The sequence below is a fragment of the Scardinius erythrophthalmus genome (genome assembly GCF_964197995.2).
Source record: "Scardinius erythrophthalmus genome assembly, chromosome: 9".
Taxonomy (NCBI): domain Eukaryota; kingdom Metazoa; phylum Chordata; class Actinopteri; order Cypriniformes; family Leuciscidae; genus Scardinius; species Scardinius erythrophthalmus.
The window spans coordinates 39,954,172-39,981,552 of NC_138229.1; the positions used below are offsets into that span (position 1 = coordinate 39,954,172).

Below are 27,381 nucleotides of genomic sequence, written 5' to 3' on the forward strand. Positions count from 1 at the left end.
CAAGTGTGTTCAAGTCACTTTGGTCGAAGCAAGATGGCTATGTACCTTTTTTTCTTGTTTACAAAAAATTCAGTAAAATGAAAACTACTTCTAAACTACTTCTAAAAAATGAAGAAGCGCATCAGGTGTGTTTTTGCTTTTTTCTATGTTTTTATTCAACTTTTGAAGGTGCTGTACATTGAATCTGAATATATAGTGTGTATACACAATATATTTTTTATCTAATTAATTGCATGATATGACGACTAATTAATCTAATTAGCTGTATTTAATCACACATGAATATTGGCTGAGAAATTAACCCAAAAAAGATCAAAGACAATGTACAACATTTTGTTATTATTATTATTATAATTACTATCATTTATGATTGAACATAAGCCTATCACTTATGCGAGAGTGATATTATACAATTCTATATATGAGAGAAGTCTTTCATGTATTACAGAGGTTCAGAGGTGGCCAGATATTTGCAGGCTAAGGAAGACAGTTTAACATGGGCCCCTGTATGAGTTGTGGAGGACACTTAATTATCCATCTCAATACTGCGCTCAGCTCTGTCGTGATGTAGAGCATTGCCAAGCTCATTTTCCTCCTCTGATTCTGTGGCCATGTCTGCATTAATCCAGAAAGATTTAAAACGGCGTTTCGTTTCAAAATGCTCTCCGTCCACACTAACGTTTTCGAGCGTTTTATAAAAGTTTCTCATCCACACTGAAACGTCAGAAAACGCCAAATTAACCATGCGTAAAACCTCATAAAAGCTCAGTGAGATGATACAGACGGAACAGACATATTAAAGTTCTCATGCTATTCTTCTGGCAGGATCATTTTATGTAGCTAAATATCTCAGCATTCACTGAAGCGTCCAGGTCGCACTCACTCACCATTATATGTTTGGTCTAAAACGCTAAAACTGCTCTCATGTCAGCAATTGCGAGTACATTTAAATAATCTTTGCAGGACTGTGATATGAAGAGTGTGCAAAGTAACATATCTTTAACAACAGTGTGAAAGTGAATAGCACATAACAGGCACAATAGCAGTATTAACATACATATCTATCAGTTCAATATGACCAAACATGTGTCATCAACGTTTTCAAATACCTCCGTTTTCACAGTCCACACTACAACATGAAAATTACGTTTTCAAATGTATCCAGTTTGTCTGTGTTTTCAAAAAGCTCAATTTTCGCAGGAGGATAAACTCTGTCTCAGTGTGAACGGAAGGCCAAAACGGAGAGAAAAGGTGTGAGCAAGACCTGAGTCTGACCCCAGCAGGAGGACTCTCCTCTTCTTTGCTGGCTCATGTTCTTTACGGGGTTGTGGATGGGCCTAAAAACTAACTTTTTACCACACCTGCCAATGTCTGGTGACATACCTGCCATAAATATTTTTTACCAGCTATACTGAAACTGTTTTTGCTAAATAAGGCAGTAAAATGACACCAAATTTTAAATACTAGTGAAAATTCACAATTTTCACCTACAGAATTTTTTTAATAAAGTAATCGAATGTAAAATAAAACCGCATAGTCGTGTTAAAAAAATAAGTACAATGTACTTCATATTGTGTTCATATTGTATTGCAGAACATTTGTGCTGCTATTGAGGTGTGATACGGATAAGGTTAGGGGCAGGTTTGGTGGATTGGGAAGGTTTAAGTGTGGGTTAAAAGGTAAGGGAAGGTCGACAGTGTAATTATAGATGTATTTACAGAAATTAATTACAGCTGTAAACGCAGGTATTTTTAAAAATCAAAAACTTATTGTGTATGTTCACAATAAGTTCATTGAATCAAACGGTTAATTTAAATATTAGTACATAGTAGTTAAAGACACATAAAGAAGTTAAAGACCATTCACTGTATAAATTAAACATAGATTAATCCTTAAAAAAGTTATTCAGTCAAGAGCAGTGAGTGATTTTCTCTTTGTCATTTGTTGTTTGATTAACATTAACGACAAGGCAGCAAAAGGATTATTAGGCTGTTGTCACTTTAAGACCTGCACAGATCCAATATACTGTAACAGTACACAAGCATTTTCTTTCTCTACTATTTATGTTCACTTAAAGGCACAGTATGTAAGTTTCGCCTCTAGAGGTCGCTTATTCAAAACCAAGGCGTTGCTTGATGTCACCGTGAATGAGTGTGGAATCATGGGAATTGTTGTCTTCACCTCCACAGCTGACGGAAAGAAATCCCACAGACTCATGTTCATGGATGAGCGAATGCATTAAAGTTTTATTAACGTTACGGTGGTATGAAGCAGGGTGGGCCGAGAACTGTGGGAACGAATGCTAATGAGAGAGACCTGCGATACACACCAGCCTCCAGCGGAGCTTTTATTATAATTACGCTCGGTGGATGGTAATAGACACTTGTTGCACATTGCAGTAATCTAGATTGATAGAATATCATATTAATAAAAACTGGATGGCTTGTGTTGCTAAATGGCATGCAATTCTCGTGGCAAATCAAGAAAACAAGCGATTCAAACAATAAGACTAACCGTGTTGAGCTAAAAAACAATGATTCGTTTTCTGTCGATAAATGTATCCAAACAGTTGCTCACCTGTATCATAAAGCACATAATATATAGGTATTTGTTGTTTCCGTGGTTTCTACGAAAGTAAAACTGGAAATCGAGGGTAGCGTGGATATGATGTCATTGGCAGGCGGTCCGTAACACTGGTTAAAATTGCTGATTTCTCTGAAATTAACCATCGTTGGAAACGTTTGATGTACTTGCCAACACCGATTTTTACTGCCATATGGCGAGAGTTAATTTTATGCCCTGGTTGTGGATTCTCAAGGCTGGCCCACACCTGTTCCCTCTCTCGCATTGATGGCCACTTCAAGTCCTTAAAATGTGGTTCAAGGGCTGAAGCCAGTTTCAACCATTCATTGTTCATGTCGGTGTCATTGTTCAGATCTTTGCTTTCATGTTGCATCACGCTCATCAAGATGCATTTTAAAAATTTGACAAGATAATATTGTACAATTACGATATATCATAATTGTGCAATACTATCATATTTTGTGACTTTCTATTGTAAATGAAAAATAGCTTCGGTACAGACTCTGCATTTATTGCATCTGCCATATTTTCTTCCTGACACGCCCCCAACTCGGAATCTCAAGGCTCAATGAAATATTAAAGTTTCCCACTTGTAATTACGACTTTGTAGTGGGGTTCATGTGTGTTTAACTTGTTAAAACAATCTTTCCGACGTGACTTGAACACACCACCTCTGGAAACAACTGACAACTGTGATTGGCTGAAGGCACAAGCAGAATGCCCTTCATTAGCATCTATCCTGAGCTGTGACACCAAAGGCAGCAGATAAGGACATATATAGATCTATTTCACACTCCAAAGAAGAACCAGAATGAGTACAAGATCTAATATTATTAGCAATGTTATTGCGTGAGAATACTCAGACATTTCTGAAAGGCCATCAATGGAGAAAGACGCCAGCAGAGACTAACAAGGCCATGATTAACAGTAAACTGTTTGACTGTAATTGAGGTGAAATCTAGGGTGTTGCTGCTGCAAAACTAGGCTTCCACGTCATCAAGCTCCTTGGAAGGCAGTCTCTACTTTAAGCATCCTAGGAAGGCAGCTTTCGTTTCGCACCCTTCATTCAGCGTATTTTGAAGGATGCATCAAGTGTATCCTTCGTGTCCTCAAGTCACCCACAATCATCTGAACGATTTCCAATCCATGAAAAGGAATTTACAGAAAATTAGTTGGCACTGAGCTCATCACATTTCATCATGAAATGGAAGACAAGATGAAGATGCATGTCTTCTTTGATTTCAGGGCTTTTTTTATAACAGAAAAGCTTCTATTTTTGGCAAATGTAAAGGCCGTTTTTACACCAGAAGTGCAAGTGCACTAGAGGCACTCTACAGTAGAGGGCTCCGCTCAAACAAACCTTTTGGCTGTGCATTTTTGCTTATCAGTGTGATTGAATTGGATCATCGAAGGTCAGCAGCAAAGACATTGGTTAATAACGTTTTTTTACATGAAGATTACATGAAGTTTATTTGTATTATTTAATTTATTTAATTGTTGTAGGTTTGCGTAATGTTCTGAATTTGCATTTTCACTGTTTTTATTCATTTTGAGGAATACTGAATCTGTTTTTGTGCAAGTGAGTAAATGTTCATATTTAGTCTAGAACTACAATAACCGTCATGTTCACACACAGCGCACACAACGCCTCTGCACTTACTCCTGATTTCACCGATCCTTTCCCTCTGATTCTAGGGATAAGTTATGAGTAGGGTTAGGTTTAGGGGTAGGGATACGGTTAGGACTACATTTTCGGACAGGGATGTTGTTCCAGGATCAACAAAATATGTTGACCCAGGAACGCATCTAGCTCTGCAAAATCAGGATGTGCACTGATCGCATTGTACTCTAATAGAAAGTCAGTTAATCCAAAGATTTGTAAGATCAAATATTTTTCCCAAATTAATTGTAATAGTATTTTAGTGCTGTGACCGCAGGGACGTAAACCTTTTTGGTTTTGCCATGCCATTGGACTGTCTCATTCTACCATTTAATGCTGAGGAGGACTCTTGTATAGAAGCCTGCGAAGAACTGGTCTATTAAGGGTGCTGCTTCACTAGGATGCAGCATTTGAGAAACACCCCTAAATGTAGTCTGTCATAGCAGACACTGCCCCCTTCTGACTAGGAGGATGGCATCCTACACAGTTCTAAAGCTCTAACTTTAAAGCCTGCCTTGGTGATTTTAATGTACAGTTAACTTGTTTATTTTGAACTGTAAAGCAAACGAAGTGAGCATCATTAATATAATGATTTCACCAATATATTGTGTTCAGCTACCTAATGTTTGATAAAAAATATATATGTTACCGGAAAAGTGTGAAATCCCGGTATTGTATACAATTCCTAGGCAATGTATAGAATGCCTGATGTTTTTTGGCAAAAATACATTACCTAATTCTATACATTACCTAGGCATTCTATAGAATGCCGGATTACACACTTTGCCGGTAACATATATAATACTGTTGTTTATCAAAAAGACTACAGGAGCATAACGTTTCTTCTGCAATCTTTAGATTTGCTGTATTTGTGTAGTCACTGAATGCATCTTATAATGATCCTCTCTCTGTTCTTTCAGATAATGAGACCGTGGACTCTTCTGAGGTTGAGTTTGCGTGTGGAGTGAGGAAGTGCCCTGATAAATACACCTGCATCGGCTCATGGATTGGGCCCAATGATGGCATCACTCAGTTTGATAACATTTTGTTTGCAGTGCTAACAGTATTTCAGTGCATTACCATGGAGGGATGGACTGCTGTCCTCTACAACGTGAGTTTATGCAGTTTTATAGTTAACTGATTGGATTTATGTTTACATTGATAAAATAATCAACGTTTATCTTTATGCATACTCATTAACTTATACCAACTTAACATGTGGAGCTGCAGTGCTTTCTGTATATAACAAATATGACAGGATCTTGTCTTCAACTGAATATCTTTGCTTAATGTGACTCATTTATGCAGGATTTTGCTCCTTTAAGGAGAAAACAAAGTAAATAATGTTGAAATCATGCTGTAAATGTCTATATTGCATTTATTCAAACATAATGTTTACTTTGCAAACAGCAATGATTTATTGGACTGTAAATAAAAAACAAAACAGAAATAACATACACCTAGCCATAATCTTCAGGTGATTATTTTCTACTCAGGTTTTACTTTATTTGTTGATTATTGTTATTTTTCCACAGACTAATGATGCTTTAGGACCCACATGGAATTGGGTATATTTCATTCCTCTCATCATTATCGGCTCATTTTTTGTGCTCAACCTTGTTTTGGGTGTCCTCTCTGGGTAAGAAATTCACAAATACATCCCAAAAAATTGGAATTCTATCATTATCTATTAATGCTCATGTTGTTTCAGACCTGATTTCATTTTTGCCATGAAACACAAAAGGAGAATTTGAATAATGTTTTTGTTGTTTGTACTTAAAAAAACAATTACATTGAATGAGGACTGTAACTTTCAAGCATCAAAAGGATGCAAAAGCATCCACTTATTAAATTATTCTCTTCTGGAATCGTACAGTATGTGTGTGGAACAGACCAATTTTTTTCTCGAGAACTGGATCAGTCTGATTTGTGATTGATGTTGTGAACTGGACCAAATTTGTTCATTAATCAACATCCTTATTTATTTTATGAACAATCAAATATGTACCAAGGAGAGCTATAGTGGATATCAGGATTTTTTTGTAAATACAGTCTAATTTATAGCTTCTGAATGTTTGTATAAAATGCACAAGTCATGTTAACTATTTTTATTATACTTTTTAGATATCTGTTTGGTGCTTTTCCAGTCCCATTTCATAGTAATTGCATGGAAAAATGTATTTGCGTACTACAAAAAGGAATCCAAGTAGGCCTAAATGTTGATCGATTTTTCATCATTTTGGCAACTAATCTTTATTCTTATTTATTCTTATCCAATAATTTCAGGGTTTGATATGCAAAAACGAATGATTATTAGTTTTGTAGTTTTCACTGAATGAGAGAATTATTGCCTTCTGGTGAGCCTGCAGTCGTGGGTGGGCTGAAAACCACACACTCTGGATGATTGGTTCAGTAGGGATTGATTACTGTACTCTTTGCCTCGTTCAGCCTCCACAGTGTTTCTTAGCTGTTCATGCCTTTTATAGATTGTAAAAGGTCAGAACTTATAAAGCACTTAATTGATGCCCAATCTATTGATCATTTACGGAATTATTGTGTGAATGTGTGTAATGACACTTAATTCCCTAAATATTTCTGTAGGGAATTTGCTAAAGAGAGAGAGAGAGTGGAGAACAGACGTGCCTTCATGAAGCTTAGACGACAGCAACAGGTGGAGAGAGAACTCAACGGCTACCGGGCCTGGATAGACAGAGCAGGTACAAGTCAGAAGCATGCATTCATTTACATCCAAAATATTGTTGCTTTTGCTATTCTACAACTGTTCAGACTTGGATTTATAAGAATGCTGTCAAAAAGTGGATTTGACGACTTGGTTTCTGCTTGCAAGATTCTGGTACTTTGCAATTGTACATTTTTTCTTGTTGTAATGTTAAGCAATAGAACAGTACAATGTGGAACAACTGTTGTCAGATAAATGAGTCAGGATGGATACTGGTGTCAGTTTTGTATGCTTTTTTAAGTGTTCGCATTGGTTGGTCGGTTAGTGTCTTTTCATTCATGTTGATCACTGATGTGTATTTATTCATGTTGGCAAATTTTGTTTTCTATTTCAGCAAACAGTTTGTATGTTTAACACTCATGTTTTTTTTGTTGGTTTTTTGTCATATGTTGTGTATATGTAAGGGGTGGGAAACAAGCCTGCAATACCTGGCATTGGATTCGTCAAAGCAGTTATTTATTTTAATAATTTGATTTGTGGCAACATGTTCTCACTACTCACTTCACAAATGGATGCTCGGCCAAGACCCCATTGGCATAAATGACCAAGCATCCATATGTGACGATTTGGGAGTGGGAACGTGTTGCTAAGAGAGACAGAGCTTAAAAGAGACAAAAGGCTTGTCAACAATGAATTGATTACAAAAAAAAAAGTTATCAGAGAAGTGTGGGTGAAATGTTCTGGACGAGTTGTGGTTGTATTTGATGATTTAATGTATGAGATCCGTGGAAACAAGACAACAAGTGATTTTTCGATGCCGCTGATGCAGTAGTATCTGCTAGCGGGACACCGTAGATGTGGCAGTAACGTCATTCATGATGCTTCACTGGCTAATTATTTACTAGCAAAGCTAAATGTTCAAACTTGGATGGCTATTATGCTACTAAAATATTTCCAGTACACTCTTAAAATTGCTAAGACTGCTGTGGTATTGCTTGTTTTGAATGCAATTTTATTTGTAATTTTTTGCTTTTTAAAACCATTTCAGCCAGGCTAGCAAAGTTTCATGTCTTTACCCAGGTTCAGTGACAGACTGTGCTCTGATTGTGTACTACACCTACACCACTCTTTTCACATTTCACCCTGCCACCCACCACCTGAACACAACATTCAGGTGAACATGAGTGTGTGAAGCTGCTCATTCTCCCACGCAGTGAAGGGTCAACCAAAAGGTGACACTGACTCACTGACTGGAGTGTTTGTGTATGTGCCTGTCTGTGCTCAGAATAGTTGATGCTTCTACAGTACAGCAGATCACTTTTAAGAGGCCTACAAATTGTCTTATTCTTTCACAAAGCAAACTGAATTGACCAATAATCGATTTTATTATGTTAATTTCATGTTAATAAGTTATATTGACTCTCTCTCTCTCTCTCTCTCTCTCTCTCTCTCTCTCTCTCTTAAAGAGGAAGTAATGCTCGCAGAAGAAAACAAGAATTCTGGGAGGTCAGCGTTAGATGGTATGAATTACATTTTAACAGAGCTGCACAGAAACAAATGTGTTGTCTTGTGGATGGAGAGTTTGGTTTTTAAACCAGTTTTAAACCCAAAAAATCTACTTTGAAAGCTCAGATTAAAAGACTGCTGTTATTGATTAAATGTGATATTAATAATCATACATTTATATCTCGTGGAAGATTCTAGCCCAAAATAATCTTTCTTGTGACTTCTCTGCAGAGCCTCAATAAAAATAAGTAATACCTATTTTCAGACAGTAATAATTGGGAATGGAGATGTGTTCACTGGTTAAAAATGTATTTTTGCAATTGGAAGGCTAATGGCAGCCACAATAAATGCTTCCAGACACTTAACAACATATTTTTTATTTACTTGGATCGCTATACCTTCATGATAAGAAACATAAAGCCAACAAATGGTGTCATTTAACCCTTTTAATTTTAGTTTTGAAACGGGCCACTAGCAAGAAAAATGCGAGGCGTCGAGGACCAGGGGAGGAGAAATATTCTGAAATCTCTACAGTTGGTAAGTAAAAAATAAATGTCATCTCTTTTTTTCATCTCGTTTTGCCTTTTGTAATCAGCTTTTATGTTTGAGGTACCAATCAGAATTTATCTGTCTGAAGGGAAGGAAACAACTATAATTAACACACATTCCATAAATTCATCTCCATTTTTCAGGCTTTTGACATACCACCATTGATATTCTGATAGAAAACAAACAGCAAATTTCAAATGACATTGATTCTGTGAGACTATGGATTTCTTTTCTCTTTTGCGTGTCAGGTGGGCCCCGACCAAGGGTTGGTATACGAACAGCAAGGCGAGGTCCTGCTGCTTACATGCGGCGCAAGGAACGCATGTTGCGAATCTCTATTCGTCGCATGGTTAAAACCGACAGCTTCTATTGGATAGTCCTCAGTCTGGTTGGTCTCAACACCATCTGTGTTTCCATCGTTCATCACAATCAACCGGAATGGCTCACTGTTATTCAATGTAAGTGTCTATTTCCCCCTAAAACTGTAACTAATACTGCTTCTACTAAAAGTAATAATAATAGTCCTGATAAAGTTCCTGAGACTGTGTAGGCAATTTTACTAACTTTATTACTCAGTATTGCTGATCAAATATCTTAAGTCTAATAATCTTAATTATTCTTATATTTGCACCAGGTTAGCATGAGAGGACATAAATAATAATTCATCAAAATATATTTTTTTTCAAGTTATGACCTCCCAAATAGTAATGGGGTATTTTCACTCATGTTTATACAGCTTTACAGCTCTATACAAAGTTCGTAAATTGACTTTATGGACTGGATTTTCCCACTAGTTGATCAGCTACACAGCAATGGGCTCACAAATTCGGCTATGTTTAAATATCCTTTGAAATGTATTTGGTTGACAACATCCCCAACTTCAGACAGGAATGCCTGCTTTCCCTTTGGACCAAAACAAATTGTCTTGTAAAAACGAAGGGGGTATGTGTATGCGTCCAACAAAGTTCAATCTACAAACTGCAACCCCTCTGAATCTTTGCAACACATCTGAATCAGCAGAATATTTATCAGTTAGGTGTCAAACTACTGCTGAGAAAGTTAACAGTGGCTGTCATCATTGCTTGCTACAGCCCCTCGAATGCAAAAGCACAGGACAGTATTTCCCAGTCCTGGAGCACCCTTAACACTGCACATTTAGAATGCCTCTCTTATCACGCCTTACCTGACAACTAGCTCAGACAACTGGCTGTGCTGTAGCACCTAGGCTGTTTTTGTGTGTGTGTGTGTGTGTGTGTGTGTGTGTTATAGCTTTTAAAAGTGTACTCCATTGACCATGAGCTTGAATGGGTACATTTTCAAGGGATGTACCCATACAGCATCCATACTCCTCCTGACCCGGAGAGGACAGTGAGGGCTTTGCTCTGGACAGTTTGGTTTCTGTTCGAAAGGAATAAGGATCACAAAAGTAGAGAAGTTCATGATGTGTCTGCTGTTCTTGAAGGATGAGGAAAAGAAGTGTTACCACCAAGGGGACCCAACAATTAAAGCAATACATTTAGGCACATAAGCATAGGATAAGCACAGGTTTCAAATATTTAGGCTGCACATGCCACCACGCCCCCTGCTGAAGCTGAAATTTACATCATAAGAACTTTGCGTGAGACATAGCAGCAAGCAGAAAACCAGAGCATTTTCTTGGATTAAAAGTTCAGTAAACTATCATATTCTTTTCAGTAAACTGCTACAGTATTTATCAAACACTTAAGGGGAAATCGTTTTAATAGCAGGTAAATTCAGTCACAACAGTTTCCATCAGCATGTCTCTATCCCTTCTCCAGGCATTTTTGATCATGTCTACACCAACATATGAGACCAACATTCAGCATTTCCCTGCCCCCGCCTCATGAACTTTGACCTCTCTTCTGCACTGCCCCGTTTAAGACACAAAAACAGTCATGGCATCCATCAAAATGTGGAATAGCCTCACCAGTGATTAGTGGACTTGGAGGAGTATGAATTGTTGATCATTTGTTAAATTAAAAGTTGTTAATATAACAAATTTTGTGTTTTGCTAAGTTTGCTCCTTTAGTATTTGTAGATTATTATTTCACATGTTTCTATGCTATACTGGAATACAATGATATGCATTTCATAAGTTTTAAAGGTTTTTATAAGTAAAAACATTAAATATGACCAAATAGTCAATGTTTACAGTGTTCACCCTTCTTCTTCATAACCTCTGCAGTTCACTCTGAGCCAAATTCTGTCTGATGGCTATCCATTTTTGCCTCATTAGTGCTTGGAGTTGATCACAATTTGTGGGTTTCTGCATGTCCACTCGCCTTTATAGTATTGACCACAGGTTCTCAATGCCACTGATGCAAAATGTCAATGTAATGATCTCCTAGCCACTCTTGTTGTGACATGGGGCTCCATCATGCTGAGAAATGCATGGATCATCACCAAAATGCTCCTGAGTCATTAGGAGAGGTTGCACTTGCAGGACGTCTTGATGCTATTCTTTTTTCATGGCAGTGTTTTTGAGCAGAATTGAGAAAGCCACTCCCCTGGATGAAAAGCAGCCCCACACATGGGTGGACTTGGGATATTTCACTGTCGGCCCGACACTGGACTGGTGGTAGCAGTTTCCGGACAATTAATTTGTCAGATGTCTCCAACAGTCGGAAGGGGTCTTCATCAGAGAAAGTAACTTTTCTGCTGTCCAATCCTTCCTGCAGAATTTCAGTTTGTCCTTGATGTTTTTCTCAGAGAGAAGTGGCTTCTTTGCTGCTCTTCTTGACACCTGGCTGTTGTCCAAAAGTCTTGGCCTCACTGTGTGTGTGTCACACAAGGTTGAAGGAAGAAAAGAAGATGATGATCAAGTTTCAAAAGCCTTTGATAATTCACTTCGAAGGCAATCCAAACAGGCAGGCAAACAAAACACAACCTCTAACATAGACGTGACCGGAAAAAAATTAACACTGAAAAGGCTGCAACTTAAATACGAAGCAAATAAGGGAAAAAATGACAAACACCTGTGATGATAAATGAATCTCCATGGCAACTAAAGAGTGGTGGGAAACTGAACAAAGGAATACATGTGACTAAAAATAACAAACTAAAAGACAAAACAAAACTAACTAAACAGAACCGTGACATTACGCCACCTCCCGGACGGCGCGACCTCACGGTGTGAAGAGAAGGCTTAGGAGGAGGAGGAGGAGATGGCAAAGGGATGGTAAGCATGGATGGCAGAGGGATAGTGAGAGCAGGCAGACAGACTGACCGAGAAGACCAGGGAAGAGCCAATGGATTAAGCATCCAGGGAGGAGATGACAGGAGGAATGGCCGGATGGGGACGATCACAGTGGGAATGACAGCCCACGGTGGAGCGGAGGGATGGAGGAGCCAAGGTGTTGCTGTGGCTGACGACATCCTGGTGACGTCCAACGGAGGAGGAGCCGATGGATCCCAGGGCGCAGACGGAGTGCCGATGGATTTGAGCGGCACCGATGGCACTGGAGACCTAGGTGGACGAGCGTCGGAGACAGAGTGCCCGAGGACTGAGGCTTAACCAGTGTGACGGAGGACAGAAGTGGAGCCGGAGGGAAGGAGGATCCTGCTGAAGCCTTAGGGGTGGAGACCCGAGCGCAGCGGAAGGCTTGTAAGTCCGTGGTGAAAGTTGAGTGATAACTGACCAAGGTAGAGCCGGTGGGATGAGGGAACCCGGTGGAGCCGCAAGGTCGAGGGTTTCTGGTGGAGTAGAGGGTGGGAGGAGCCAAGGCTGAGCTGACAGGTCAAAGGGTCGAGGTACAGCATAGGAATCAGAGGCAGGAAGCAGAGCCACATGATCCTCTTGCTCGGGCGAGGCTGGTGGTTGCACAACCTGAGGCTTCACGTTGCAGTAAGGCGTTCCCGGGGAAGACGAAGGGCTGCAGGCATCCCACAGAGGCGGGGCTGGAGGAAAGGGAAGCTGGATGGAATCAATGGCGGTCCATACAGGTGAACGATACAGTTTCGATGCTGTCCTGAAAAAGCAACAACGAAGAACAGACAAATTATTCAGGGTGGGAAAGGGTGGCAGGCAGTACCTTGGTGTCCCAGTCTATCAGCCTGTCCTCAGTGTCCAAATTCACCAGAATTTCCTCTGCCACAGATGTCGCTGGCTCACACCCCTGGTCAGACTCATTTGGGGCTCCGGCTGGCTCACACATCGTGGCAGGCTGAAGCTCTCTGTCTGTGGGGGGCTCAAGCGAAATATCCTCGGTCAAGGGTGGTGGTGGGCTGGGCTCTGGGTTCGGCTGCGAGACGTCTGCAAGGTGGGGCTGAACGTTGATGTTACCATCGACATCCGCTTAAACCACAGCACGGATCTCCCTGTAGCATGACGAAGCAAATATCATCGTCCAGTCCACACAAAAAACCCTCCATCAAACAGACGTTATTACAGTGGGCATGATAGCAGGTGTTGATTAATTCCTCCACGTAGTCCTCCAGGTCTCTTCCTCTCTGAAAAATACAAACAGTCTCCCCTTTCAGTATATAGACGTGAACATAGACGTGACCGGGAAAATGAACACTGAAAAAGCTGCAACTTCAGTACAAAGCAAATTAGGGAAATAATGACAATCACCTGTGATGATAAATGAATCTCCATGACAACTAAAGAGTGGCAGGAAACTGAAAAAGGAACACATGTGACTGAAAATAACAAACTAAAAGTCCATGAAAATGAAACTAACTAAACAGAACCGTGATAGCATGCAGATGAACTGGCATTATTGAGCAGCTCTGCACTGGTGGAGACATGATTCCATAGTTGACTTCTCAGGAAGAGACAGTCCTGGTGCTTACTGGACACTCTGGGACGTCCTGAACCTTCTTCATTTCAGTTGAACCTCTCTCCGTGAAGTTATTGATAATCCATTAAATGGTTCTTTCATGTGCAATATTCTTTGCAGCAATTTCTTTGCATGTGAGGCCATTTTGATGCAAAGCAATTATGGTTGCATGCCATTTTTGGAGGTAACCTTTGCTAACACAAGAACAGAATGATTGGAAGCACTTCTTCCCCCTTTTATAGCAATTGGTCTGCTTTTATAATCCAATCAGAAAGATTACTGATTACTGAATGATACTACTCATTCACACTTTCCCATGTGTTGATGAGATGATTAGTGAAATTATGTTAGCTGGTAATTTTGTGCCAGGGCAAAATACATTTTTTTGCGGTCATTTAAAATGCATCTGATCACTCTGCACAATAATCTAGGAACAAAATGAATAAACACCATAACAACTGAAACAGCAAATTTTGCAAGACATTGCTACAAACTTTTACTGCCATGACTGTAAATGTTGTTGTTCCTGCACCGTAACCCTATAACCTTACTAGAAACTATGGATAAACACTAAGGTTCTCTCTTCAACTACTTACTATATGAATATTTAGCAGTTTTCAAATCTAGTGAAGAAACAAGAAAAAAAAATCATTACTCCTGGCATCAAAAAGTTAAATGGTACATACTGTATAGACAAAGGACCAAGACCTTTTGGACAATGATGAGGAACCACTCCTCCACTGATGTGATATCACACCCCAACTGGATGTTTAATCTCATTCAACAAAACTGTGTTGGGTTTGTTTCACACAATGTCAAGACACCAATAAAATCACTTGTCTGGTTCGGCAACTATTCCACTACTAACAGAAATACATTACATTCTATGTTAAGGACTCAGCATAAACAGATCCAGCTTTCCTAAGTATTAGACATTCACTCGGTCCCCAAAGATCAAATGATCTCCAAAACACTGTTGTGCCCATATAGATAATACTTTGGGAAACACTCTGGACCAGTGGTCAGTCCATCACAAAACTAATACACACTCACACATTCATGCTCTCAATCACACCTACAGGCAATTTTAATATCTCCAATTAACAAGACCTACATGTGGGGGTAAATTCTAATGCCCAGAGAAAACCTAAGCCAACTTGTGGAAAACATTCCCGACCATTCCTGTTACCGTCTTGGTGTTATTTAGGATTGCATTTGATCAGATATATTAGACCAATGTAATTCAATTACTAATTATTGTCATTGTTTGAAATTAGGCTTTATGGAAAGTTCAGAAGATAGTAAGTAGAAAGCCTTAGGGTTAGTCTAATGCAAGTCAAATAGCCCATGGCATATGTAACTAGAGTGCAATCTGTTACCCAGAAAGAAAGAATTAGCACTGTTTAGTGCAAACTGTGGGCCAAGACTGGCTGCCCACTGAAGCTAAGCTTAGTTGAGTCTGGTTAGTATCTGGATGGGAGACCTCCTGGGAAAACTAGGTTGCTGTTGGAAGAGGTGTTAGTAAGACCAACAGGGGTGCTCAAACTGTGGTCTGTGCGGGTCTTAACACCCCAGTGTTGTGACGGGGACACTATACTGTAACAAGCACCATCCCTCGGATGAGACGTTAAACCGAGGTCCTGACTCTCTGTGGTCATTAAAAATCCTAGGATTTTCTTGCCCATTGGCCTCTGTCCATCCTCATGGCCTCCTAATCATCCCCATACACACTGATTGGCTTCATCACTCTGTCTCCTCTCCACCAGTAAGCTGGTGTGTGTGTGGTGGGCGTTCTGGCGCACTATGGCTGCCGTCGCATCATCCAGGTGGAGCTGCACATTGGTGATGGTTGAGGAGATTCCCCCCTTCTATGTAAAGCGCTTTGAGTGCTGAGAAAAGCGCTATATAAGTGTAACAAAGTATTATTTGTATTATATTATTATTCTAGTGATTCTTAAGACTTTGGTAAGATGGTTCAGGTGTGTTTAATTAGGGCTGGAGCTAAACTCTGCTGGAAGGTGGCCCTGCAGAAGCTGGAATGGACACCCCTGATCTTTGGCGGTGCTTCTCATGCCTGTCCTGTGAACCCCCCACCACTGAACACTGAATATCGGTCATATCAAATTTAAGTTTTGTGGTCTCTACTAATGAGCTGATGAGTTGAATCAAGTGTGTAAGATGAGAGAGATATATATATACAAAATGTGCAATGGTCGGGGGTCCTTGGGACAGGTTTGAGAAGCACTGTTCTGTGGTGCTCAAGTCAGCTTACATGCGGTCTGATCACAAACTCCTTGAAGCACCTTCTCCAAGGTCAATGTCTGAATGCTGCTTCCGATAAGAAAAAAAAACTCTCTTAATACTTTACAGCTTTGAAAGCACATTTATCAGGAGACAGATTTCAACTAACAGAACCACTTTAGAGCAGCATTATGTTTTCCACTGAAACTGCTGCTAATAAAATGACTACACAAAATAGACCTGTCAGACAGAAAAATGGCCACTGCCTGCTCAACATGTCAGAACTGTTCTGTGTATTGATGACGGACATTCACTTAATGGTCCCTAGTGTTTTAAGAGTTGCTGAAAATACTCCACACTGCACAACAGGGCATCCAGCACTCTGTAGCTCAAGGCAGGTTGTGTTGTCATGAGGGCGCTGTGAAGCTGTCAGTGTTCCTACATTTTTATTTCAAAAGAACAAGCGGACACTTTTTTTTTTAATTTTATGAATAGCAACAAGTAGGGATGTACCCGAGGCTGAATAATGACTTAACAACATATACTGTATCTATTTGCATTACAAATGTGCTTTAATATGATGCTTAGTGCACTGGTGTAACTAAATGTTCTACCTCTGGAATATACTTTTTAGGAGCATAAAAGAGAGAAACCATAACTAGGAGACATGCTTGTGACTGACCAGTACAGTGACTGTGACATACAGAAACAGCAGATTTTCACACAGACAGTGATTTGTAGAGAAAAACCAACCAGACATCCATCATTTTCAGTAAGAATTTACAACTCCATGTGACACTTTTGGCGATGCACAAAAATCAGTAACATGATGCAGTGGCTACCTATGAAATAGTACAATTGAGTAGAAACAATTAATTGCACCCCACCAAACAGAAAGTGCTGTGATCACTGTCACTGACAGTTTCAATGATTTTAATGGGAGCAATTTAGTTTTTTGCTCACTTACAGAGTAGGCTAATAAATGGTCCTACAGTAGGTGCTTGCCACTGAAAAGTTTTTTTTACAATTTGCAGACTACGCAGAATTCGTGTTTCTTGGACTTTTTCTTGCTGAGATGTTTCTGAAAATGTATGGCCTTGGTTTCCGTCTGTACTTCCATTCATCCTTTAACTGCTTTGATTGTGGGGTAAGTGCTTCTTTTACATGTTTTCAATCAAACCAAATAGACATGCAACCCTATGTCTGATAAATGCTGGCACTGATCGAAGCATAATGTTATGCGTTTTGTGCAGGTTATTGTAGGAAGTATTTTTGAAGTGGTTTGGGGATTCTTCAGGCCGGGAGTGTCTTTTGGCATCAGTGTCCTCAGAGCCTTACGTCTGCTACGAATCTTTAAGATAACAAAGTAAGTTTATAACATTTATCCAAGGTATCAATTCAAGGATTTTTTTGTATGATGGCCACCAGCAAATGCAAATTATGTTGTTGACATTAAACTACATAAAGGCATGAGTGGGCATATAACACAGATGTGTCTGCTGCGTATTCTCTTGACTACAAAACACACATAAAAGTGTAAAGGTAAAATAATGACAATGTAAAGAACATGTATTATGTTTTATCAGGTACTGGACATCCTTGCGGAACTTGGTGGTGTCCCTCATGAGCTCCATGAAGTCAATCATCAGTTTGCTCTTCCTCCTCTTTCTGTTTATCGTAGTCTTCGCTTTACTTGGCATGCAGCTGTTTGGTGGCAGGTGAGAAATTGATCATGGTATTAAAGCACCGACCTCTTTCAGTCATTCTTACAAACAAATATAAAACCATTCAATTACAGATACACTGTACTTAAATATGACAACAAAACATTACATTAATTTATTAAAACATTCTCTACAAAAGAATCTAAAGGGGGAAATACATTTAAATTGAGCCTCAAGACTGACCTACCTTCTCGAACAGCTCACAGTCTTCACATACATACATGCACACACACACACACACACACACGGTTTGCACCAACTAGTCATATACTCAACCAGTCCTGTCACTACATGACGCAGTGTGTGTGTGTGTGTGTTAGCTAGTCGATCAGATACCTTAATTTGAGCTTTGTTCAGTGCATGGTGGCAAGAGAAAGATCATTCCCCTTTGCACACACTTGTTTCAGAGTAACTGCGTGACATTAGGTTTAAAGTGCCCCTGCTATTTGAAAGTTTCCTAATGTTGTTTTGGAGTCTCCTACAACAGGTTTACATGCATCAAAGGTCAAAAAACTGTTTCATTTCCTCATAATATACATTTGCACATCACCACATTTTCAATAATTCTCAAATGACTCATCAGATGAATCAGTCTCTCTAAATCCCTCCTTTCCGCGAGCTACTCTGCTCTGATTGACCAGACAGCTCAGTCTGTTGTGATTGGTTTACTGTGTACAGCTCGAGCAGGACTCAGTGTTTCTCAGTGATACACTGCTTAGTTTGACGTACATTATGAGATGTTGCAACTGTAATTCCTCACCACCAGCATTAACAAGTGCATGTCCATCAACAAACCGATTATTTTACTTGTAATCATTTATTTACAAAAATAGTATTCATAGTATCATAGTATTAGTACTATCATATCATTGTACATAGTACTATCATATCATAGTATTTTTCTAATATATTGCGGTGAACACGTGGAAACTGTATCAATAACAGTGCATGTATGCAATGTATACATTAGCCAAGCTCTAGCGTGAATGACTGATGTGAATGACTGATGTAACATAAACGTTGGTAAAACAAATCTTGCTCCATGCTTAATCTTTCCTTAAAGTAGTGAGAACGACAGACAATCTGTATTAATAAACACAGTTTTAGGTAATTGTGGCCCACAAACTGATTAGCAGAAGTATTTAAGTAACACACTGATAACGTGAGTTAGCCAGTTAGCAGGAAACCTACAAAATATAAAACTCAAAACTAAGTATTTTTAGTTAAAAAAATATTAACTAGTTGTAAAAAATTTACCGTTAAATTTATAGTACTTTACTGGCAACGATTAGCCAGTAAGTTCCTGTGAATAAGTTTTACAGTAAAGGTACCGTACTGATCATTTTACTGTAGAAAAAATATTAATTAAATACTGTGATTTCAATTGCATTTACAGTGCTGGTTTATTTACTGTACAAATAAAAACAGTTAAGCACTGTTTTTTTATGTATTGTGTATATGGTAATACAGTACTATTAACAGTAGGCAACAGTTAATCACTGTAAATTCAGTTTCTCACTGTACAATTTAAATACTGTATCACTGTGATTTAATATTAGCCATCATTAATAGAATCACCCATATTCTAAAATATTTCAATTAACTGCAGACAACAAGAAAATTGTTAACAGTTATTTAAGACATTTGGTGAACAGGAACATGACAATACAGGTACAACATAAGTAAGGGAGAATGGATGACACGCCATTAGACTATCCAAAGTTAACGCACGTTCGTTCAACCTAGAAGTGAAGTGAACTTTTTGCTGTTTGCAATGACGTGACTGACCGTTGAAGTCTCTTGATCCTCATTGGATAAATTTATGAAGCCCATTTCCGCCAGTAAAAGATAAAACTTAGGTTGTAAAATAAAAATCCCATGGTAAGTCATTATGAGTTAAAAGAAAGATAAGATAAGATAAAAAAGGAAAAATACAGTAGTTTACTTTACTATTTACAGTACTATCGTGGCTAGATTGTGATTTTTTTACAGTAATGCTTTGACTACTGTGATTTCAACTGTAATGTTTAGACTACTGTGATTTTGTCATGTGGACAAGGTTTTAATGTAAACTTTCTACTGTAAAAATCATATACAGTAATGTTACTGTGAAATCTAAAGTAAATAACTGTAGATTTCACAGCCATTATTTACAGTGTATATTGAACTCCGAGATTTGAGAAGCAGTCGTCAGTAAAATAAAGGGAACACGGCAAAAGTTTAGGATTATACTGCTGAGGTATCATGGTAAAGATTTCCCTGATGTCGTGCAATGAGTGGGCGGGCAATATGCTAATGTTATGTCTTGATGTCACAACGAAACGGAGACTGTTTTAGAAACGATTCATTTCATTGACTCAGAGTCGACTCTTACTTCTGAAAGATAATAACTTTATATACGGTGCACTTTCCAATTTAAAACTTTTCAGGATGTTTTCATTCACAGCTATGTTACACACTACATGAAAGGTCATTTCCAAAAATCCATAATAGGGGCCCTTTAAATAATATACTGTAATTGACATATATTTAAAATTACAGGTAAACAGAAATAAAGCAAACCCATAGTACTTTCACTAAGTATGTTATAAGCGAAGCACACTGTATATTTATATATAGGTGATTTATGTAAGGTCAATTCTGACTCGCTGAATAATTGACTAGTAATAATGCATAGTTGTGCAAGCTCTAACATACACAAAAATAAAATGCTATTGTCTCACAAAAGCAATAGATCTGTGCTTCATGCAATGTCAAAGGGTTACATTTGCAGTCAAATGGTTCAATTATATGGATGCTTACAAGGATAAAAAAAAATACAAACACAAATGTAATTTTAGCGAAATTAGTTGAAATAGTTCTTTCTCTTCCACAGGTTCATTTTTGAAGATTACACTCCAACTAATTTTGACACGTTTCCAGCTGCCATCATGACTGTCTTTCAGGTATGACTCTTCAGATTACTATATTTTGTGTTGTTCTTCAATGGACATGAACATTTTAAATGCTTTTGATTCAAAAGGCTTATACGTATCTCATATTCAACCTAATTAGAAGCAAAGCTTTTAAACAGTTGGTAATAATATCTATATTATAGAGTTATTAAAGCCACTTTATTTTTCTTGCTCATCCCCTCATTGTGGCTGCCATTTTGAAATCATATGACCATCTGTTTCAAATTCGATTGAGGTTTACTCCTATAACATGCCGGAGAAAGCAGGCGAAGGCGAGGATCTAAAAGCATGTTTTTTTTAATAAAGTAGCACAAGGTAAATAAAGTAAAACAGAACTCAAGGAACAAAACCACGAGGATCACAGAAGCAACCATTACATGTAAAACAACTGACAAAGTAACAAGTGAAACACTAGGGATATAAATACACAAGGGCAAACAAGCTTAACAAGGTAATGAGGAAACAAGATACACATGGGGAGACATATCAACATGAAAAACTACAAAACATGGCACAAGACAGGAAATAACAAAAGTCCTAGACAGGGGAAAACAGGCTGAGATCGTGGCAACTCCAACATTTAATTGCTCTTTTTGAATTTCTTAATTCAACATAGATTCTTACTGGAGAAGACTGGAATGAGGTGATGTACAATGGGATACGCTCCCAAGGAGGAGTGCAGTATGGAATGTGGTCCTCCATCTACTTTATTGTTTTAACCTTGTTTGGGAACTGTATCCTTTTCAGTCATGACTATTTTCTATTTGAAAAAAAAAAATAGACAAAAGATGAAGGAAAACCCTCTAATTTTGTTGTTGCACATGAAAACCGTGTTGCAAGTTTGAAACATCTGTCCAAATAGAACCTAAATTCTTGACGATGCTTTGAACAGACACATTGCTCAATGTATTCTTGGCCATTGCTGTGGATAATCTAGCCAATGCACAAGAACTAACTAAGGTAAGACAATGAAACTTAACACTTTGCATAACAGTTTCCTTTTCTTTTCTTTAAAAAATGACAATAATACAATAGAAGTAAAAAATGTCAAGAAAACAAACAAAGGAGAAAAAAGGGGGAAAAATGCATGCATGCCAATTACTCAATGTAATCTACAGTTTACACATTAAAAAAATACAGAAATTAATATCTATAATATTAAGTCATGCCTTAAATGAATTCTACTATTTAGCAGGTATATCTAATTTATTAATACATGAAAATATATATTTGAAGGAAATGCAATAGCATAACCGCTTTCTAATAAACATGTAAATAATATGACACTATGAAAAGTATCCATAAAATAGTAACATATTATGTATGCTTCTCATTAGTTTATCTTTAATTATGTATCATGTATCATGCATTTAAGTAATACTAATGAAAAGTAAAACAATGTTTTTTAATGTTAGTTCATAGTGTATTGTGTTATTTTGTGTTAGGAAGAAGAGGAGGAGGAAGAAGAGTTCTTCAATCAGCGTTATAAAAGCAGAGAATTTGGCCTCTCAGAGTAAGTTTTTTGTCTTCTTTTTTTTTCTCTGACATGAGCTATTTTTCAAATTAAGGATGCAGTTTCGTATCATGTATTAAGAAGCTGGTAAGAGAAAGCCGTCAAAGTATCTAGCAAGAATTTGATGTTGACTGATGCAAATCTTATTGTGCTTCAGACATGCTTTTAAACCACTATGACACTATGCTACTATGTAATTTTTCAGACCCATCAAACACATGAACAGAAGTGTCATATATGAATGTACCATTTGTCTGTCATGTTTTTTGATCAGTATTGGTTCTGGTCAAATTTGATAGGGAAGAACACATAACCACTTAAATTGGTCAATTGGAATGACAATCATGTTCTCTTTTGTCTTTAAATCTTGATTGTTGAGGGTGTAAGAATTTAATTGTTTTTCTTTTTTTTTAATCTTGAGTTGCTAGGAAACTCAAGTGCCTTCACCACAGGGGGAGTAGTGTTTATTTTAAAGAGAAAAAAAAAATCAACATGTTATAAGAACTTGAGTGATTAGAAGCTTTAATTTAGTACAGTAGACAGTGGAGTTTAGATTCAAAAGTACATAACCCAAAATCACAGAAGTCAGTAAACGAGGAGAGGTCAAAACAAGTCCCCAAACAGCCTTTGGATTCTTTCTTTGGTTTTGCATCTGACTTTGTTCACAATGGCTTTTGGCAAGATAGTTTCATGCTCTGTTTCTTTTTCCTATGATACATCATAACCAAGACTTGGACAGCGTCGAGTATTTTAAATCAGTTTTAAATCATGCTCTTTTTCTCTTACGCTCTAATGGCATTGTGATCATAAGTTGGCATGTCAATTGCAGCATTCATTTCTGTCCTCCTACTGGATCCTCTGTGGACTGGCATCATATAAGTAGTCACATTTAGTCACATTGCTACCCAAAATTTCTGACTGCCAGAAGTCGGAGGCTGAAATTCATTGCAAGTAATGAGCATGTCATAATCCATGAGCATGGCACACTAGACAGTCTAAGACCGTTGATTTGCTTATTATAAATATTTATGTTTGCCAAAATTTGACATAAATTGTGTATAGTGTACACAAGTTTGAAAAGTAGCAGTGAGGTAAAATCCAGTTTTGATTAAAACAAAGTTCCTAGTGACATACACCTTTTAGCTAGTGTCACCACTCCACTTGAGCAGCCGTCATTTTAGTTTTTTTTCTGTTTGGGGAAAGACTATGAGAAATAAGGCATAACCTGTGGTATAACCTGTCAGTATAGCACCAAGTATAATCACAAATATAACATCAGTTACAATCACAAAAATAGCATCAATTTCAATCACAAATGAGCGCAATTGATTTGGCTGCATTGTAACTCTCTGATGACCATGCAGTAAAGATTTGCCAAGACTAAGAATCCCTGAAGGTCCTTCTCTATTTTAGGCTTTGGCTTTTGGACCTTTGAGGCATCGATTTTTTTTTAACCATGATTGTTACCTAGGAAGGTAGGATGGTTTTTAGTTTTTTCCAAAGGAAATTCTCCTGGACTTTTATAGCCTCGGACAGTGACGTCATAGGAATGCGTGCTCGTCAGAGGCTATAATTTGATGTCCCACAGGTGCATCGACAGGTCTTTTTGTCTTCAGACCTTACTGTGTGTATGTGTGTGACTAAAGCTAGTGTGTGACTCTCTCTCTGCTAGGAGTTAGTTTCACTAGGCTATGTGCACAAAATGTTCTCACTCTTTTCAACAAGTGAAAAAGGAAAAGAAAATATGAGCGATGTGTAAAGTAAACGTTGTGTGCCTCCGTGTTCACTGCCCATGCCTGAATACGACACACATCAGTTTTGCTTTGTGTGTTTGGGGGAAGAGTATGCAGCCCTTGTTTTTGAGCATGGTGAGTGCGAGCGCTGTAAAACGTTCACAGTTAAAGTGCTTTGCGTTCGCTTTGCTTATTTCAAAGGGTTAGCACCCACAATGCGATCGTGTGGCTCGCATGTCGATCTGGCTGAGAAGCGAGAGACGGGTCTGTCCCTATTGCTTACTCTCTCCAGATTGCGATGTCCTTTTGCCTGACTACCAAAGCGTGCCCCGCCGCTTCTTCAGCTCGGGCAGAGGACACTGAAACTCTTGAGTTCGCCATCTCAGAGCTTCCCTCCCGTGATGATAAAGCGCAGGGGGAACTACTCGAGTTGGTCACTCGTGCAGTGGCCAGACTACACTGGCCTTAGAAACAAGAGGCCCCCAAACGCTTAAGCGAGTTAACTCTTTTAGAAAAAATATACATTGTGTGTATTTGTGCCCTCAACGCCGACCCATTCGACTATCGCGGGTGCGAAGGCATGTGGTTATACGATGCTGCCTCAGATCAGAGAGACATTCGGGGGCATCACATTTCAGCAGCAGGTCAGCACTGCACACTATGGCTGTGTTACAGACATACCAGGCTGATCTTTTGAAAGATTTAAGCCCAGCCTTTCATCTAGACCGTGTTTACTTGTCTGGTTGACATTTGGCTGCATTTAATACTAAGGAATTAAATGATAATACTCATCTAATTTGATAAGTTAGTTGCTTGTATTAATATATTGTCTGGCCGTTCTTTGGCTACATTTAATTCTTTGGAATTAAATAGTGAAATAGCCATCTAAAACGGATTGTGAGAGCGCTGCCTCAGAGCGCTCCTCCTGTTATGATAAAACGTGTGAGAAGATACTCAAGGTGTGACTTGTGCAGTGGCCAGATTACAGCTAGACTGCCCCTTCTTGAGGATCTCCCTGGCGTTAACTCGTTCATGGGGAAAACCTTATTCTTTGCATGTCTGTGTGCCCTCAAAGTCAACTTATTCGACTATCGTGGGTGCAAGGGCGTGTGGTTATACGATGATTCCCCTAGTCCGAAGAGACACTCGCAGGCTATCTCTTCCCTGGAGCTCATATGTACTTTATTTTCTGAGAGTGTACCATGCTGAACTGCTGAAAGAAGTGCTCAAAAGCAGAGTATGGTGAGTTGCACCCCCCATCGTGGAGTCTGGGGACCGGCTCGTCGCACTTAGCAGCCTCATAATAGTAACTGCCCAGGTGGTACAATGCTGGAGTTCCTGAAAGATTGGTTTTCTGCAGGGTTATCTCCCTCCAATTTAAAAATGTATGTGGTGGCCATAGCTGCTTACCTCGCGCCTTTGGGTGGTCAATCATTGAGGAGAAACCGGTGGTGTCTCGTTTCCTCCATGGTACCTTGAGGCTGAGGCCTGAAACACACACAAGGGTACCGGCTTTGTATTTGGCCTTGGTATTAGAAGGTTTTTCTCACTCTGAAGACTGTTTCTTCTGGCTTTAACATCTCTTAAGAGAATTGACGCAGCATCTTGCTCCCTTCTCAGGGAACAACATTTACAGTCATAGCCTGAAATGTTTTTAAAATTAGATATTAGTTTACAGAAGCTTGGCTACTTTAACATAGTAGTCAGATGTGTTAAGGACAACTGTGCATCTTTTGCCAGTAGAGAAGCAATTGATGTTCTGAGATCACTAAGATGTGAAATCTTTTGAGCACCAGAGAAACACATCTAGTTGACAAATAATTATCATTTTCATTTCAAGTGCAGTTAAATTGTTTGACTAGTTTCTCTCTTCTCTAAGATGCCTGCATAATGGCACACTGTCAGAAATAGGGGTACAGTAGGAGTCCATTTCTGTCCCCCAAGGTACAATCTACACTAGCGTACCCCATAGGGCAGGGATAGGCAACTTCGGTCCTGGAGGGCCACTGTCCTGCAGAGTTTAGCTTCAGCCCTGACAAAAACTCACCTGCCTGTATCTATCTAGTAATCCTGAAAACACTGATTGCCTTGTTCAGGTGTGTTTAATTAAGTCAAGTCATCTTCATTTATATAGCGATTTTAACAATGTAGATTGTCTCAAAGCAGCTTTACAGAGATAAGCGTATAATTTAAGGTAACAGAGATTGATTCGGCTTTACAGCAGAGTTAAGTTATTTCCATCTAAAGTTAGTTTTAATTGATTTGCTTCCGTCGCAATGATCATTTGTTATTAAATTAGGGGCCGCTAAGACGACACCATTCCCTCTACACAGACTTTAAACGCGAACCTGTGAGAAACGCTGATGGCGTTCACATGCGCATTTAGAATGGGTTCTATAGTTATGTGCGTTTGAATATACGCAGGTTTGGAATTCCCTACAAGCCAAGCCTAAACAAAATACTTGTCTTTCCTTATAAATTTTGATAAGGAATTTTATTTTATTTGTTGCTTTGGGGTAGGACCGCGAGACGAATTTTCCCGACAACGCCTTATCTGTAGAGTGGTAGTGGGATCCTCCATAGGGAGAGACTAGTTGGCACTTCAGCACTGCGTTGTCATCGGTCCAGGTGAAGGGCCTTCGTCAGATCTGGATACGGCCTGGATCCGGCAGGCTGCAGGAAAACCTCGGGATAAACACAGACACTAAAATTAGCGTAGATGCCATTCTTCTCATGATGTAACGAGTACATCAGGATTTTTGGGAAGTGTTCCCGGTTCCGGCTGACCTACTATATGCAGCCTAACATTAAATTATAAAAGTCTATAATGTATTATGTGAAAGCTAGGTCAAAGAGATGTGTCTTTAATCTGGCTTTGAACTGACAGAGTGTGTCTGCTTCCCGGACAATGGTAGGAAGACTGTTCCAGAGTTTTGGTGCTAAATAGGAAAAGGATCTACCGCCAGCAGTCGATTTTGATATTCTAGGTATTATCAACTGGCCGGAATTTTGAGATCGTAATAGACGTGACGGACTATAATGCGTTAAGAGCTCGCTCAAGTACTGCGGAGCTAAACCATTCAGTGCTTTGTAAGTAATCAGCAATATTTTAAAATTGATGCGATGTTTAATAGGGAGCCAATGCAGTTTTGACAGAACTGGGCTAATATGGTCATACTTCCTGGTTCTGGTAAGAACTCGAGCTGCTGCGTTTTGAACCAGCTGTAGTTTGTTTATTAAGTGTGCAGGGCAACCACCCAGTAGAGCATTACAATAATCTAGCCTTGAGGTCATGAACGCATGAACCAATTGTTCCGCATTTGTCAATGAGAGCATATGGCGTAATTTAGATATATTTTTAAGATGGAAAAATGCAGTTTTACAGATACTAGACACGTGACTTTCAAATGAAAGATTGGTATCAAAGAGCACACCC

The 27,381-nt window shown here is 38.9% G+C and overlaps 1 protein-coding gene across 1 annotated transcript in view; it reads left to right on the forward strand.

Moving 5' to 3' along the window:
• cacna1eb (calcium channel, voltage-dependent, R type, alpha 1E subunit b) overlaps window positions 1-27,381 on the forward strand; it is a gene marked incomplete at both ends in the record, with an annotated part of 102,127 nt that overhangs the window by 25,252 nt on the left and 49,494 nt on the right. The window contains 13 exons of the mRNA XM_081373572.1: window positions 5,164-5,354; window positions 5,779-5,882; window positions 6,845-6,960; window positions 8,390-8,443; window positions 8,886-8,966; window positions 9,227-9,436; window positions 17,056-17,168; window positions 17,275-17,387; window positions 17,608-17,739; window positions 20,621-20,690; window positions 21,316-21,433; window positions 21,592-21,659; window positions 22,145-22,212. Coding sequence (XP_081229698.1) covers window positions 5,164-5,354; window positions 5,779-5,882; window positions 6,845-6,960; window positions 8,390-8,443; window positions 8,886-8,966; window positions 9,227-9,436; window positions 17,056-17,168; window positions 17,275-17,387; window positions 17,608-17,739; window positions 20,621-20,690; window positions 21,316-21,433; window positions 21,592-21,659; window positions 22,145-22,212 — 1,438 coding nt within the window. The remainder of the gene's footprint in view (window positions 1-5,163; window positions 5,355-5,778; window positions 5,883-6,844; window positions 6,961-8,389; window positions 8,444-8,885; window positions 8,967-9,226; window positions 9,437-17,055; window positions 17,169-17,274; window positions 17,388-17,607; window positions 17,740-20,620; window positions 20,691-21,315; window positions 21,434-21,591; window positions 21,660-22,144; window positions 22,213-27,381) is intronic.